The sequence below is a fragment of the Penicillium argentinense genome (genome assembly GCF_028826775.1).
Source record: "Penicillium argentinense strain IBT 30761 chromosome Unknown utg000004l_segment0_segment0, whole genome shotgun sequence".
NCBI classification, from domain to species: Eukaryota; Fungi; Ascomycota; class Eurotiomycetes; order Eurotiales; family Aspergillaceae; genus Penicillium; species Penicillium argentinense.
This window is the reverse complement of record NW_026622663.1, coordinates 3,331,535-3,346,374: the sequence shown is the minus strand read 5'-3', so window position 1 is coordinate 3,346,374 and position 14,840 is coordinate 3,331,535. Positions and strand designations below refer to the sequence as shown.

At 52.1% G+C, this 14,840-nt stretch overlaps 6 protein-coding genes across 6 annotated transcripts; 3 read left to right on the top strand and 3 right to left on the bottom strand.

The window, feature by feature from the left end:
* Positions 1-37: 37 nt before the first annotated feature.
* Positions 38-1,078, bottom strand: N7532_004173 (transcription factor SUA7; the record flags this gene model as incomplete). The annotated part of the gene is made up of 1 exon (XM_056616667.1): positions 38-1,078. One exon carries the CDS (start codon positions 1,076-1,078, stop codon positions 38-40), a length of 1,041 nt encoding a protein of 346 aa, XP_056477024.1.
* A 922-nt stretch (positions 1,079-2,000) lies between these two features.
* On the top strand, positions 2,001-2,518 carry N7532_004172 (ATP synthase subunit H; the record flags this gene model as incomplete). The annotated part of the gene is made up of 3 exons (XM_056616666.1): positions 2,001-2,027; positions 2,089-2,164; positions 2,253-2,518. 3 exons carry the CDS (start codon positions 2,001-2,003, stop codon positions 2,516-2,518), a joined length of 369 nt encoding a protein of 122 aa, XP_056477023.1.
* Positions 2,519-5,424: 2,906 nt separating this feature from the next.
* N7532_004171 (DUF1765 domain-containing protein) lies at positions 5,425-9,003 on the top strand (the record flags this gene model as incomplete). Its single annotated transcript, XM_056616665.1, has 3 exons — positions 5,425-6,284; positions 6,340-7,917; positions 7,980-9,003. 3 exons carry the CDS (start codon positions 5,425-5,427, stop codon positions 9,001-9,003), a joined length of 3,462 nt encoding a protein of 1,153 aa, XP_056477022.1.
* Positions 9,004-9,460: 457 nt separating this feature from the next.
* On the bottom strand, positions 9,461-11,182 carry N7532_004170 (alpha-keto acid decarboxylase family protein; the record flags this gene model as incomplete). The annotated part of the gene is made up of 1 exon (XM_056616664.1): positions 9,461-11,182. The coding sequence occupies one exon, from the start codon at positions 11,180-11,182 to the stop codon at positions 9,461-9,463; it is 1,722 nt and encodes a 573-aa protein (XP_056477021.1).
* A 190-nt stretch (positions 11,183-11,372) lies between these two features.
* Positions 11,373-13,541, top strand: N7532_004169 (uncharacterized protein; the record flags this gene model as incomplete). The annotated part of the gene is made up of 6 exons (XM_056616663.1): positions 11,373-11,521; positions 11,596-12,104; positions 12,209-12,301; positions 12,350-12,734; positions 12,800-13,088; positions 13,155-13,541. The coding sequence occupies 6 exons, from the start codon at positions 11,373-11,375 to the stop codon at positions 13,539-13,541; spliced, it is 1,812 nt and encodes a 603-aa protein (XP_056477020.1).
* A 161-nt stretch (positions 13,542-13,702) lies between these two features.
* On the bottom strand, positions 13,703-14,674 carry N7532_004168 (acetate uptake transporter family protein; the record flags this gene model as incomplete). Its single annotated transcript, XM_056616662.1, has 3 exons — positions 13,703-14,029; positions 14,088-14,262; positions 14,328-14,674. 3 exons carry the CDS (start codon positions 14,672-14,674, stop codon positions 13,703-13,705), a joined length of 849 nt encoding a protein of 282 aa, XP_056477019.1.
* Between the last annotated feature and the right edge of the window lie 166 nt (positions 14,675-14,840).

The following is a 14,840-nucleotide window of genomic DNA, read 5'->3' as shown; positions in this document are numbered from 1 at the left end:
TTCAGAAATTGCACGATAAGTTTGAACTGGCAGCAATTTAACTGGCAGGCAGGCGAGACAGGTCGCCCTTTCCATCCTTCAGCCACTCTGGGTCAATCAGCCGCTCTCGCTCAGCATAAAGCTGCTTGTAGGCACCGCGGATAGTTCCATCGCTGACGTGGGCAACCTGAGAGATTTCCTTTGCGGTTTTGCCATCGCCCATCAGATACGAAGCCATGTAGATACAGGCAGCGACAATGGACAAAGGGGAACGTCCAGCAAGATCGCCCCCGGTCGTGACGCGGTCGGAGAGGGATGAAGAGACGCTGGTGACCTGGAAAGGCAGCCCGAGCAAGTTGCAGAAACGGTTGCAGAGGTCGCTCGGCTTGGTTGATGTAGTCGCAGTGTAGTTATTGTTTGGATCGACGATACCGCCACTAGATACAACGGCATTGTTTCGTTCGATGTTCTGGGCCGTGAAAAACTTCTCGAGGGCCTTGTAAATGCGACCAATCTCCTTTCGGGAGACTTTGGTCACAGCAAAGATCTCGGTAAAGGTTCGGGGTACTTTGCACTGGCGACAAGCGATGAAGATGCAACCGGCGATAATGACATCCTGAGACTTGCCCTTAAAGGCCTTAGCGTCATCGACAACCTTGAAAAGGTATTTGGCAGTGTCGGCAACGTTCTTCGGGATATTGAATCCATCGCACATAGCACCGATCTCCTTGTACGCAGCCATGAGGGCCTTGTTGGATTTCTCATTGGATTGCTTGTTTTGAGCTCGGTACAATTCTCGAGCTCGGCCGGAGGCACCACTGGCGATTGAGGTCTCGAGCTGATCGCCATTCAGGAGCGGGTTCATCGCGTCACCCACACGGGACGGATCATCGTTGTTTTGATCGTCGTTTGAGAAAGTACGCCATTCGGAGTGCAGGTCAATTTCGCGATCTGCGAGAACTAGACCGCAGGATCCACAGACAGTCTCATGAGAATCAGGGAACTCCAGATTCGGTGGGACTTCCTTACATTCAGGACAGCAGATGGTGGCAGAGAGATTCTTTTTCCAATTGTCGTTTGCTATCTTGGGGTTGGCCATCCTGGCAGTTTCTTCTCTGTCGGAAACTTTGGTCGGTACTCCGGGCCCGGCGCTGGGTTGGATTCTAAACCTGGCGTGAAGCTTGCGCCTGAGCTTATCCTTGACGGTAACTACCTTGACGGCGATCTCCTCTTTAACGGCAACTCCTTCGTCGAGAGGTTCTTCTTGGGCGGTGATTTCCTTGTTGGGAACTGTGGTCGGTGCTCTGGGCCTGACGCTGACTCGGATCCTAGCACGAAACTTGCGCTTGAATTTATCCTTATGCCAATCGACGAATGGAGTTCGAAGTAATCCTTTCTTCTCGAGTTTTTCGAGGATGAAATTCTTGAACACAGGAGAGTACGACGTCTTGGCGGTTGTGAATATGAATGTGACTGGGCCACCTATCGAGCGGGTTCACTCGATAGGGTATCGAGTACCGAGTCGGATTGGACGAGATGGATCGCTCCCCAGGGCGCGAAGAGCTCTTCGCGAGACTGTGCCTTTCCTTGGGAGAAAGGAGGCCACAGAAGCCTCGAAACCTCTGTATCCACCTCGATCTCAAAACTTGTCTGACCGTAACAAACCAGTCAAGGTCTCCGTAAGATGGTGACGTCTCACGAACAGGGTCGTAGAATCTGACGAGAAATTTGCGAGCGTGCGAAGAGCAGCGTCGAAAGCCGAATTCCAGGGACAGGTTGAGGAGGGGTGGAAGAAGGGAGTCGAGGGCCTGAGGGGAGCGATGATAAAAAGAAAGCGCCCACAGTGAATGAAGTGCAGCTCTGATGGCCGCCTTATGGTCACGTGCCGATGTGTCAGCGCCAAGCCGAGTTCGTCCGAACAGAAGTCGTTTTGAACGTCCGACACGGAACGACGGATCAGATCCATCCTGTCGAGCACCACCCCTCTCATCCCCCCTCTTTGACAACACTCCCCCGTCAAGATGATGTCCCAGTCTCTCCGGGCCTCGGTGAGTAACTGCAGAGAATCTTGCGCCGTCGTGCCTGGCTAACGCGGACCTCTTTCTTCAGCGCTCCCTCTTCACCCGTGCCTCTCGGCAACAGGTCCCCGTCGCTCGCACCTTCCTGACCTCTGCTGTCCGTCGCGGTATGTGTTTGACGACAATTCCTTGAGCTTATCTGTGTGGATGACGCTCGATTTCCGGACGCCCGCTGACTGACGTTACCCCTCACAGCCGACCCTGTCCAGGACCTCTACCTCCGCGAGCTGAAGGCCTACAAGCCCACCCCCATCAAGGCCGGCGACGCCGACGCCCACGTCCAGAAGTTTGCTCTCCCCAAGGCTCCCGCTTCCCCTGAAGAGGCCAACCTCGCTGGTGAGCTCTCCGCCTACGAGAGCCAGGAGGTCGAGGTCGAGGGTCAGGCCGCCGCTGGCGAGGCCGCCCCCGTCGAGGAGTCCTGGTTCGAGGAGGACCCCGAGGAGGAGGCTGCTGCCCACTAGATTGCCTATTTTCTTTCTTTTGGCAAGGTCTGGGGAAATATGAGGGGACGGTTGTGCATGCCTGTGGCATTCACTCGATTGGCCGCCTCTCGGGATCCTGAAGCTTGTAAATTAGACCACCTTGAAACGTCGATTTTATTTTGTTCCTGATACATTTCATCTCATTGAGAAATCTCTTTCCGATCTTTGCTTTGGTGTCTATGCGCATAGCTTGTGAATGCGATCTCCACTCGGTCGGTCTGCTCCCTTTCGCGGAGAACCAATGCAGAGAGTAATTGTGCGATTCAATTCATGGATGGTATCCTTTCATTTCTCTAGCTATAGCATTGCGAAGCCCTTCTGGTACTTGCCATGCGGCTCGTCCCACTCAACCATGCTAATGTTGTTCATGCTATCAAAATTAGAAGACGTCAATTCTAATCGGGGTGAGTGAATGCACCCGTGTGGAATGCGTGCTTGCACAATGTCCAATCTGATCCGTGCGTCAAGAGTATAAACGTCGACACTGCTAGCTACCAACTATTCGAGAGGACTAGACATCTGAATAGGTATCCTTGGTAGGTCCTTAAATTGGGTTAGCTCCGAGCCCTGGACGCGGTATCAGCCAGCTTTCGGCTCCAATGCCGGCAATGCTATAGTCGGATCGACGTCCGATGATACTGGTGATATCTGCAAAGCTAAAAATCAGATAAATCAGTAAATGGGTATTTTCTGACGAATCTAACCTGTTCGATAGACTGTTGATCCCAGCATTGCTACCACAGGTCATACTGTACCCTAAGGTAGTATGCCTTCACTGTGAGGCACGATGCACATAGGCGGACCGCTATCAATCATGAGGTTCCCCATTCCGGGAGAGGAATCCAGGGACAGGAATTTACTGATATCAGAACCCAATGAATCCGAGACCATCAGAAAATCAAGGCGCAAAACCAAAGATCAGGCTGGGAAAAATATCGTCCGTTATCGATATGGATCGATACAGTGAAGGATTGAATGGTTCCTGAAGCAAAAAGAAATGACAAGAGTGGGATTCGAACCCACGCCCCCTTGCGGAGATCAGGAAATTGATGTTAAGGTAAACCTTAACCTGACGCCTTGGACCAACTCGGCCATCTTGCCAATCGAATGAAAACTTCTGGACTTTTTGACTTCATAAGATGAAACTTCCGCGTTGTCGGTTGGTGGACTTGCCCTTCAACAATGCTGCAGCAGTGGAGTGGAGCCTATCTGGCATTATATTCGACCAGTTCAATAATATCTGTCCATAATACGGTACTAGTTTGGGGTTCCGTTCCTATTTTTACCTTTTTATTTATTTATTTTTTTTTTGCGGAGGAGAGTTCTTTTCATTTCTTTGAGCCTCCCTCGTCTTGAGTTTGCGCCGGGGCACTTCGCTGGCGGTCAGAAGTCACGGGGTTTCATGGTTAAACTGGACGAAAGTGCATATACAACCCTTCCGACGTAGTGATGAGCGTGGAACCGCGCCTGTTTTTGCCGTTCTCAAACTCAAGGTGGATTGAGGGTGAACTGGCGTAACGTCTGTCAAAGCCAAATTGCCTGGATGGTCCATGGCTATTTAAGCATGGGCGTCCCCCCTGCAGGGTCGATGGCGATGGGTCGACTGGGCCGGCCGGATTCGCATGCATACTCCATGCGACCGTCAATCCTGATCCCGGCCGATGCGTTGGAGTATATTTTTATTCCCATCGAACTCGCGTGAGGGTGTCCTACATCAATCTACCATGGCTCCATGTAGTCGCACCGATCCGGTACTTGGTCGAACTATGGTACCTATGCTCACAACGGAGCGCCTGGAGAATGCGGGGAGATATCACCATTTTCAGCTGAGCTGACCCGTTTAGGGCTGAGGATGGTGCCATCGAAGCGACATTCCTCGAGAGGGGAACCGCAGCAAGAATGCGACACCTCAGCACGCCCAAGGCGGAGGAATCCACCGGAGCCTGGCGGATCGGGTAACAAGTCAATATTGACATGAAATTCGGCCCCTCCCCGGTGCTGGCAAATTTGCTTAACCTAGGGTTGAGTCCCCCCTCGGAGCCGCCGCCATTGGTCTTGTCGCAGCTTGCAATCGAGACTGGGACTGGCCCTTCTCATGCATCGTGCAACTTGAGGATTACGCGAGAATGATGGCGATGGAGCCATGGATGGGGAACTTTATGGTGGAGTCCAAAGCTCCGAAAAAAAGGTGGCCAGCGTGTCTCACCTGAGGGGCGAAGGCGGCTGTGAAAGGGGAGGGGGGGGGGGAAGGAGAGAATCAGATAGAGTAATACGGAGGACTCATAATCATAATGCAGGGCTTGGAGGCATCTGCCTGCCGTCATAATTCTCCAAATCCATCGGGTAGGCAACTTATGTAGGGTTTCATCCTCCACCACCTTCACCACCCCCTCCCCTCAATTATTTCCGCCGGCCTGAAACTCCCTCACGTCGACCCTTCCCCGCCCAACCCCCTCCGACCATAAACTGCCCCAAAAAAATAAAGAGAGGAGACCCTTGCTAGGCGACCCGTTTCCCGCCGATCTCTTGCTCCATTGGCCTGGCGCCTTGGGAACTTCGCGGCTGCAGAGACGATCGATCTATCTACGTCTAGCTCTCCAGACCGACTCTCCCGCGTTGAATGCTCGCGCGAACTCATTCGGCCCCTGTGTGACTCGTCCAGTCCGTTCCTTCAAGCTATCCAACGCTGGCTCCGCTGGTTGCTGCGCATCTGGTCTCCACCTGCCTTGCGATGCGCGTCTGACGAACCTACCGACGAGTTTCGCTTCGGTGTGCATGGAGGAGCTGGCCTTCTTCAACACCTACTCACACACCCGCGGTGCTCCGAGGGGGAAATGTCAGCTCGCCGACAGACCTACCTCTGACCGCGTTCTTTCCACAAGACAATGTCGTCGCCCTCCCCCGAGACGACCACGACTGAGACCGCTACTGCCACTGCCTCCTACATCGACGATGACGGGTCCTTGCTCTCGCGTGCCGCCAGCTATACCGATCTTCCGAGCCAGCCGGCCTCCGAGCCCAGCCAGACGACATTGAGGCGAACCTTCTCCGATTATGCCGTGCCCGCCCTGGCCGAGTCGCCAACCAAAGAGAACGTGGCAGCTGGGAAAGACATTCTGCGCCGCACATCCCTACGCTCGAAGGACAAACCCCCCGTCTCCGTCTCACATTTCACACTATCTTCATCGGAGGACCTGAAGGATGCCGACTCCCAAGAGAATGCAGCGAAGCTACCAGAGACCCGAGCTCCCGAGCCCGCAGCTCGCCCATCCAAGAGTCGCTCCATGTCCGGGCGTATCGTAAGCCTAGCGCGCAAGCCATGGGGGTCTTCCTCGCGGTCACCCTCTCCCTCCGCCAAAAGAACCAAGCAGCGAGCAGAAGAGCAGTCTCCGACGAGGTCCGGGAGTCGGAAAGGGGACGCGACCGATTCGGACTCAGGACAGCCCTCGCGCAAGCGGACAATACTGTATAAACGGCCACGGCGGCCAATGGTGGCCGTGGTGGCCAAGGGAGACAGCGAGGACACGCCCAGCTCGCCAAGTAGCCCGTCGGGGAACTCCTTACGGCACCGCTCATCGTTTGAGAAGTTCACAGCGTCTCTCTCTGTGTCTACTCCGGTCCTGCCGCCGATGCCAAAGGGGGCTACGGCCACGGTTGCATCATTTGCAAACCATGCAGCCGATCATTCGCGCAAGAAGGATGAGCTCTGGGGGGTTTTTCGCGGCCTCGAGGCAGATTATCAGAAGTATGCCCGTCCAAAACCCCTGCTAATCTTGGATCAATGGCTAATTTGAGACCAGGTTCCAATCAAAGTCGAGCTCTTTGAAGGCTAATGTGATTCGCACTTCACTTCTCCCGTTCTTGAGCCGACACCACCTCCATGCGTCCTGTAGGAATCTGCGACCCGAAGATCTGGACCGCCGAGTTAATATTCTCAACAAATGGTGGGTTGGGATGCTGGAAATGCTCAATGGCAAGAACAATCAATCGATCTCCGGAACCGACAGACCCGTCTTTCTCGAGGCAGTGGTAGGCATCATGACTCGACCCGAATGGCGCATCCCGTTTCCCACAGCGCAGCAGAACGGTGGACCCGCAGACTCGTTGAAATATGCATCAACTTCGGTTTCGGAAACTTCAGAAGGATCTGGGTCCTCAGGATCGGATTTCTTAATTGAATCGATCCATCACAACATCCGCAACATCTTCGTCCAGAACCTGCTGTCGCAAATGTCATTCGTGGCCGAACGCATGTCCATGAGACACGCTCCGGCTAGCTTGGTGGCATTTTGTGGCAAGGTTTGTGCATATGCCTTCTTCTTTTGCCCAGGGGTCGCAGATATCTTGGTGCGCCTCTGGAACACTTCCCCGAACGTCTTCCGCCGCATTTTCGCAGACTCGGCCGAGTCACGAACAGGGAATCTGCGGACTTATACCCAAGAGCTTGCTCTCAGCTTTCCAATGGCTCTTCGCCCTTTAGCCTTCCATTCACACGCACCCTTATTGCGATATCTACGCCGAAAGCCCGAGGCTCCTTTGAACACCCACAACGTTCCTTGGCATGGTCCATGGATTGCGCGCTGGTGCGGTCGGGACACGGATCTCTTTTTCGTTTTCATCAAGTACATCCACATCTTGTATGCGGAGTACTTTCCTCCAGAAACCGAGAAAGTCAAGCGGGTTTTGGCACCTGGGTTGCTCCTTGTGCAGGCGCAGCTGCTTGTTGTGATCGAGGACACAATCTACAAACAGTCACTTCACCACCCCGAGAGTAACCAGGCAGCTGCAGCCATTACATTCGACGACTTTATCGAGTCACCGGATGCATCGGCCTCGTCCCATACCTTGGGAGGGGGAAGGAATGGCCATCGGTCGATGGCTGAGAACCGCCTTATCATTCTTCTTCGAGATTTCTTGTCCGAGTCCTCGGCGGAGCCAAATCGTGCTCGATTACTCTATGCGGAGACTTTCTGCGGGCTACTAAAAATCGCCGCTCAGAGGATCTCCCTTTTTGATCACAATGCATGCTTTTTGCTTTGTGACTTCGTTGAGGAGGTCATTCCGATCATTACGCGATATGCTCAATCAATCGAGAGAGAATTATTGGACTGGAGATTCTGGCAAGAGGTGTGTCGGCAGATGATACAGAGCCACAACTCGCTTACCGAGGTTCGAGTTTTCTCTTTCATCTACTGCATCTGGGGAACTTGGACTACCACGGACGAGAGAAAGGCTGGCCTTTGTCTGGACTTCCTCCTTCATGAACCTGTATTTTTCCAATACTTCAGTCATTGGAGTCCGATGGTGCGCGCCTACTTCCACCGTCTCCTCTGCTGGAGAATGGGTCGATTCAACGGGAATCCTACGTCACTTGACTCGTAAGTCACAACTGTTTTTGACGGCTTAGCAAGCCATTTTAATACTGATCAATTCCCCTTAGCACCATCTATGAGACGCTCTCTGATCGATTGCTGCGGGTGTGGGAATACTATGTTGGATATCAGTGCAAAGCAGAAGAAGGGTTCCTTGCGCCATTATCTTCTGCACCTTGCACTCCGGCCCCGGGACGAAGAATCATCATTATCCGATGTGACAATCAGCTGTCTCCAGTGAATCTTTTCGTTTCGTTCGACCGAGTTGTTCCTCCAACCCCACCCGACAAGGTGACAGCACATCGGAGATCCAGCTCATCGGACTCCACCGGCTCAGATGGCACACCTTCCAAGAAAAGATGGACGCTTTTCCGGAACATGTTCAGCACCTCGTCAAGCAGCCGATCTCTTGAAACCACGGGCGGCAACGGCAGTTCGGATGAGTCTGACGGCGGTGGCCCCGAGCCGACAACTCTGATGACCGAAAGCAGGTGCATGGATGAACATGAGCCTACTCCTAACAATAGTACGGATGAGCTTATCCGACCCAAGACCCCACACCAACCATATTTCTTTAAATTTTCGCTCGAGTGGATGGACCGGCCGCAGTGGCCCACCAAAAACAAACGCTTGTTTGCACCTTGCCTACCTGTGGCATCTCAACTGCATATCCAACACTGTCGCGAGCCCTTTAAGTCTTCTGACTGTGACGCGGATTCGGAGCGTACCTCCACTCAGGAAAATACCAGTGATAGCGATGCTCCGGAAGCGATCCTGGACTCCGACGAACGGACGACAGAAACCGATATTGCCCTTGAACCTACATCTGCGTCTTCGCCTTCACCCGAGAAACCATCCTCTGAGAACCAGGCTAGGGTACCAACCACTAAGAATTCTCCACTTCCAGAACTCCCTTCTCAACCCGCCTACAACCACCTTGTTCCCAGCAAATATGCCGGTCGAGCTCTGGCAGAGTGGGCACACATTGTCTCCGAATGCGACAGCTTCTTCGCGCGAAGGCGTGACGAGGGCGTTCCTTCTGATCGTATGGTCGAGACCCCAACACTGGGTGTCGAAAGCTTTCGGAAATGATGGCCCTCCATACCCTGTCACGGATCTCAAAATCCACCTGAACGAACCAACATAGACGCCTCTGGCTTCCTCCATGAAGGAAGCCATGTGCATTAATCCTGGCTTTTCCTTTTCTTTCTTTCTTTCTGATTCTTTTCTACATCACCGTGTGCATCGCGGAATTGGGGCATAGGGCAAGGCGTTTTCAGGACCAGTCTTTCTACTCCACGACTGGATTTTCTCATACCTTATCTTTTTTTTCCATCTCCCAAATGTTTTCTCTCCCTCTGGTTTCTTTTCGTTTTTGGAGCGAGACGCGCACTTTTGCGCTGTGGTAATCAGTGAGACACCGATCAATTCTACCAAAAAAATTCACTTCAAATTACCAACCACCAATTCTATCATTTCTACAGGTTATGTGTAGATTAGTTGACCCTAGGGTAGTAGATGAGTTTTGCTTGTTCCAGATTGCCAACTCTTATCCCGACTTCGCCTGCTGCTCTTCGGCAAGCTGCTTGTTCAAAACCCAAAGCAGTGGACCCTCCACGTCCTCCCTTTCCATCGCGACCTCAACCAAACGCACTCCAGTCCCGCTACGCACCTGCTCTTTCCTTAAGATCTCGCGGAGCTCTCCACATGTCCGAGCGGTGAAGACATTATTCTTGAGATGTTCCTCGTCTGCGCCAAAATAGTTCAGCGCCTGTGTGTGGCGCCAGAACGGCACGTCGTTATATGCCTGTTTCCGACCATGAATTACCCGCTCGATGGTGTACCCTTCGTTATTGATAATGATAATTAGGATGTCCAACTTCTCTTTGATCATCACGCTAATCTCCTGCGCTGTCATCTGCAGACTTCCGTCGCCGATAATGAGAACCGTCTGGTTGGACGCACCGGTGCCCTTGTTCTGGCCTCGCTTCGCGAGAGCCGCACCCAGTGTGGCCGGGAGCATGAAGCCAATCGAGAGCCAGGTAACAGCGCCAAAGAGTCGAGATTTCGGCGGGAGCTTGAAGTGACGGCCGCCGTAGGAGGCTGTGCCTGTCTCTGTGAGGATGATGTCACCCTCGCAGAAGATGGGATTCACGAGGCGGTAGAAGTTCTTTTGGGCAATGATATCGGTGTCTTGGATATCGCTTGTTGTCACTTCCACCTTTGGTGGTCCACTGGCTTTGACTGTCCGGGTTTCATCTAGCGATTTCAGAACCTGGTCCAAGACATTGCGAGCAGACAAATCGCGGTAGGTGTCGTTTTCGATCTGGACGGTGTCGTCCTTGAAGGAGATGGCAGCAGCATTCTTGGGGACTGCAGTCCAGAAATAGCTGTTTGTGTCGCTGTAATGCGGACCGAAAGTGAGGACTAGATCGGCGGATTCGAAGTATTCTTGTGCTGGCTTGTCGCCGAATGCTGCGGCGTACAGACCATATACACTGGGGAGAGATTCGTTCACTAGGCCCTTGCCGAAGACGGAAGCCCAGGTCGGCCAATTTGTCTTTTGAACAAGTGTATCAATTTGATCTAGGATCCCGAGGGAACGGCTTTCACCATCCACGTAAATAAGTGGACGTTGGGCACTGTACAGCCGTTCCAAGATACTGGCAACGACCTTGGATTCATGAGCCGGACTGATGGCCGGTGGAATCCGAATTGGGGACTTGAGATTGACGGACGAGACAAGAACCCCTGGCATATCATCTGGGATTTCGAGATAGACAGGGCGCTGGTGAATCAGTGCCTGTTGCAGGATCCAGTCGATCTTGTCTGGGGCTGTAATTGCGTCCGTGAGATTGGTCTGAGCCGCGGTGATGTGTGTAGACATGGCAGCAAAGCGACGGTACTCGCCATCTGAGAAAGTATGATGCACCAGAGCCCGCGTGCTTTGAAGCTGTCTTGGCGGTGTTCCGACAATGTGAACTACTGGCGACCTTTCAGCATAGGCGCCGGCAATACCATTGGCGGCGGATAGCTCGCCAACTCCAAAAGTTGTCACGATGGCCGATAGTCCATTGATGCGACCGTAACCATCAGCTGCGTAAGCCGCGTTCAGCTCATTACAGTTGCCCACCCAATGCAGGCCAGCAGGGACAACAAAGTCAAGCAGACGCAGGTTGTAGTCGCCTGGGACTCCAAAGACGTCGTTGACGCCCAGCTGAAGCAGGCGGGTGAAGAGGTAGTCTCCTAACTTGATCGGATCGGAAGCCATGGCGGGATATCAAACAAGTATACTAGTAAGACACTAGTTGCAAAGTAACCGGTCGATCGCCTGCAGCTAAGCCGCTCTTTTATACCGCGCCACCCCGCCTTCCCCCACGTCTTATCGCCGACCGGCCGCCGATAGCCGAACTGAACTTCTTCACCTGCGGGCCAAACTCCGCTGCTGCTCGCTGCTGTCCATGGCCTCGCGATTGGCGGCCTGTGAAGCCTGTCGCAAGTCGAAGTTGGCCTGCGATCATCAGCAGCCGGTTTGCTCGCGCTGCCAGTCCACCAAGGGCGTGTGTATCTACCGCACCGCCCCATTCAAGCGCCGTCGCATTGAAAAAAGGTAAGTTGACCACCGATCTCACAGGTATACCTCAGGGTATCTGTTTGTGGATTGATTTAATTGAATTCATCTAGTCTCAAATCCCCAGACCCATCGCCCTCTTTCAGCCCCAGGCGCAATGCATACCCCAATCCGGGCTATTTGGGATCGTCCAGCCACGCGGCGATCTTTAGACATATCACTCCAGACGACCACAGCACCAGCAGTCATGCTGCAGGTCCTGAAATCCCAGTGGATCAATTGGTGGGCGATAACCATCTACTACTACAGGGCGCAGATGTCTTAAAGCATCTCCTCACCCTGTACTCGCTGTCATCTATGAAAGAGTTGGTGGCATTTTGGCTTGCAAAAGGCGCTAATCTCGCACTTGCTGAACCTTTCGTTGCACAATGTGCTGAGAGCGCTAGTCAATTATTCGAATCGCATGATGAAAATTGGCATTTGGTCTATGCCCGACGGTTGATGCAGAATTCGGCCCGGCGGCTGCAATTCAACGAATTTACCGATCTTGCCAGTTTCTCGAGTCAATTCTTGGATCACTATGCCCGATGGGAAACGCTCGGGATTTTTTTTGCGGCTATCAGTCGAGCCACGATTGATATATCTTTTTTCCCTCGCTCTACACATCTGATGAACAGCAATATACCCTTCGACGGTTATCGACCAAGCTGAGCGATTTCGCTTTAGAGATCTCCCTTTCTCTTGACTGTCTCAACGACCTTCAACTCATTCTACAGTATGAGAACTTTATTGTCCACTCCTATGTAGATGGCGATCAAAGTGAGTTCTCTACTCGGCATCGTTCGAGATTTCAGCTGACCCATCAAGGCTACCATGCATGGCGTAAACTTGGCGATGTTATCTCCTCAACATTTGCTCTAGGCTACCATGAGAATATCGAAACAAAACCCGGGATACCTCCGTTCCTCATGGATTTGCGCAAAACGGCCTTTGCTCGAATCTACTCAGCGGACAAGAACATTGCCATATTCTTGGGTCGCCCGCCGCGAATGAACAAGCGATTTTGCCATTTCCAGATTCCATCCTGCGATTTGAATGCGCGCTCGATTGCAAAGAACAATGATTGGGATCCTCATACTAAAGCTGGCTATCGAACTGATACTCGCTGGTCTGCCCTTTGCGCTTCACTAAAAGAAGAGGTGTGGGAATTGCTCCAAGACAAGCACGATGCTGCGTGTGTCCCGAAAGCAAGGTATGATTTGCCCATATGCCCAAAGCCGTGTGTGATAATCAAAGCTAATACATCTGGGCCGGTAGTGAGATACAGCGAAAAGCCGAAGAACAGTGGCAAGCTTTGCCTGCCCACTTTCGGCTTGAAAGCAGTCTAAAGCAGTGCACCGGGAGCCCCTTCGAGCGAGACTTTCTCGCCCACGTGCGATTAAACCACCTACATGTCCTATTTCTTCTTCGACTGCTCCTCCTGAATACTATGACCGAGCCTGATATCCCGATTATCGAGACAGCTGCGCAAATGCTTGCCTTGGTGGTCGAGGCCATCCTTCTCCGCGATCAGTTGACTAATTCTGGCACTGGATTAATCTGGAAGGTAGGGCCGACTCAATCAATTCTTGCATCCGTTGCTTTGGCGAGCTTATCTCTGACTGTGGACTAGGTTGCTTACTACGGACTCCCAGCGGCCGGAATCATTCTTCTAGCTTTACTCAAACAACACTCACATGCCACACAAAACATCTCCCGCACAAAGATCGTACAGGATCTGAGTGTCTTTGTCGCCGAAGTGCAAATCGGAACCATAGTGAGACCCGAAGATCCCAATTACGCATTGCTTTCCCGTGCTACACAGACTATTCAGCGATTTCTGGATTCTTTCCATTCGGATCCCGCTCAACCTCCACCGAAGTCTAGCCATGACGATGGAAATGATGGCTGGGCTGCTTTATTAAGTCAAGATCTATGGGATTTCGAAGCTGGTTTCTGGCAGAGCTTAGCGGATCATCCGTCGTTGCTGGCAGTTGATCCTCCCTTGCCTAACATATAGAGTATAGATTGAAAATAGAAATCAAGATATTCATTGAAGTGCCAGGAATTGATAGATCGTCACGCACTGCATATTCATTATCGCGCACCATACCTTAGGTTACATAATGCATCATTCAAGATAAATCAGCATTCATATGATTCGCCCAAGCAGAAAGCTGCTCAAGCATTGCTATCCTGCTTGTTTGCCCGTCTCTCATTCCGCTTCTTCTCTGACCAAGGGAAATGAATCACAGGAACGAGGAAGAAACTATTACTGTTATCCGCAATTCCAGCAAATGCATTATACCAAGCCAAGAATGCACCCAGGAGGGCAAACAGTCCACCTGCTTCTAGGAGCTTGGAATTGGGAAGGCCCTCTGCGGTCGGGTAGAAGTATCCAAGGGCGATAAGAAGTATAGCGAGATCGACGACGAAGAAGAGGGAGAAGAAAGCGACGGTCGACTTCACAGTGCACAACATGACCAGAAACGTGAAGATGAACCAGCCCTAGGGTAGTGTTAATACATATTATGGTTGCTAGGGAGAATGAAGTGGAGTGACATACCATGAGATACAATGCGAAGGCATTATAGAACATAATAGGCGAGCCTTTGTCTGCCTCCAGAAGGCCCTCTTCGATATTGAACCCGCCAGGAATGAAAGTAATGGCGAGGGAGATCCAAAAACCACCATAGGAGGAGAGGACCGTTGCACCAAAAGTATTCCCAATAGCCATCTCCCTGGAAATATTGTGTCAGCTATTTAACCAATTCAGTTCGCCTACTAGTATGACAAAATGACCAACCACATCCCGGCGCAAAGCTGAACAAGCCCACCATAGGCCAGCGCAGGACCAACAATCATATTTGGCTTGTTCACGCCCCGAACATTCATCTGGACGCATCCCAGAATAAATGTAGTCAAAGCGAACCCACAGAGTCCCAAAGGAGCAGGGTTGGCAATCTTGCGATTCTTGGGAGACCTGTACAGACCCGGCTGGAACTCGCCGCCGAAGGCTGGCAGCCGACTTTCTGCAGTATTGACATGTGCTAAAGGACCATAGCGACCGATGTCGACGTCGGTGTTGGAGTCGGTGGAGGAGAAATTGTTAAGGGGCTTAGTGGAGTTGTCAGGGGCATTATCGGAGGCCATGGTGAATAGGAGTAAGGTGAATGGCAATTGATTTGAAACGATGTTCAATTGGCCTTAAAAATGATATTTGATAGAGAAGTGGCAAAGACGAAACTCGGGTCTTTCAAAGTCCCCAGAGCAAAGTTGATCATATCCAATTCAAAGTGCAAATTGAACCAGCTTTATA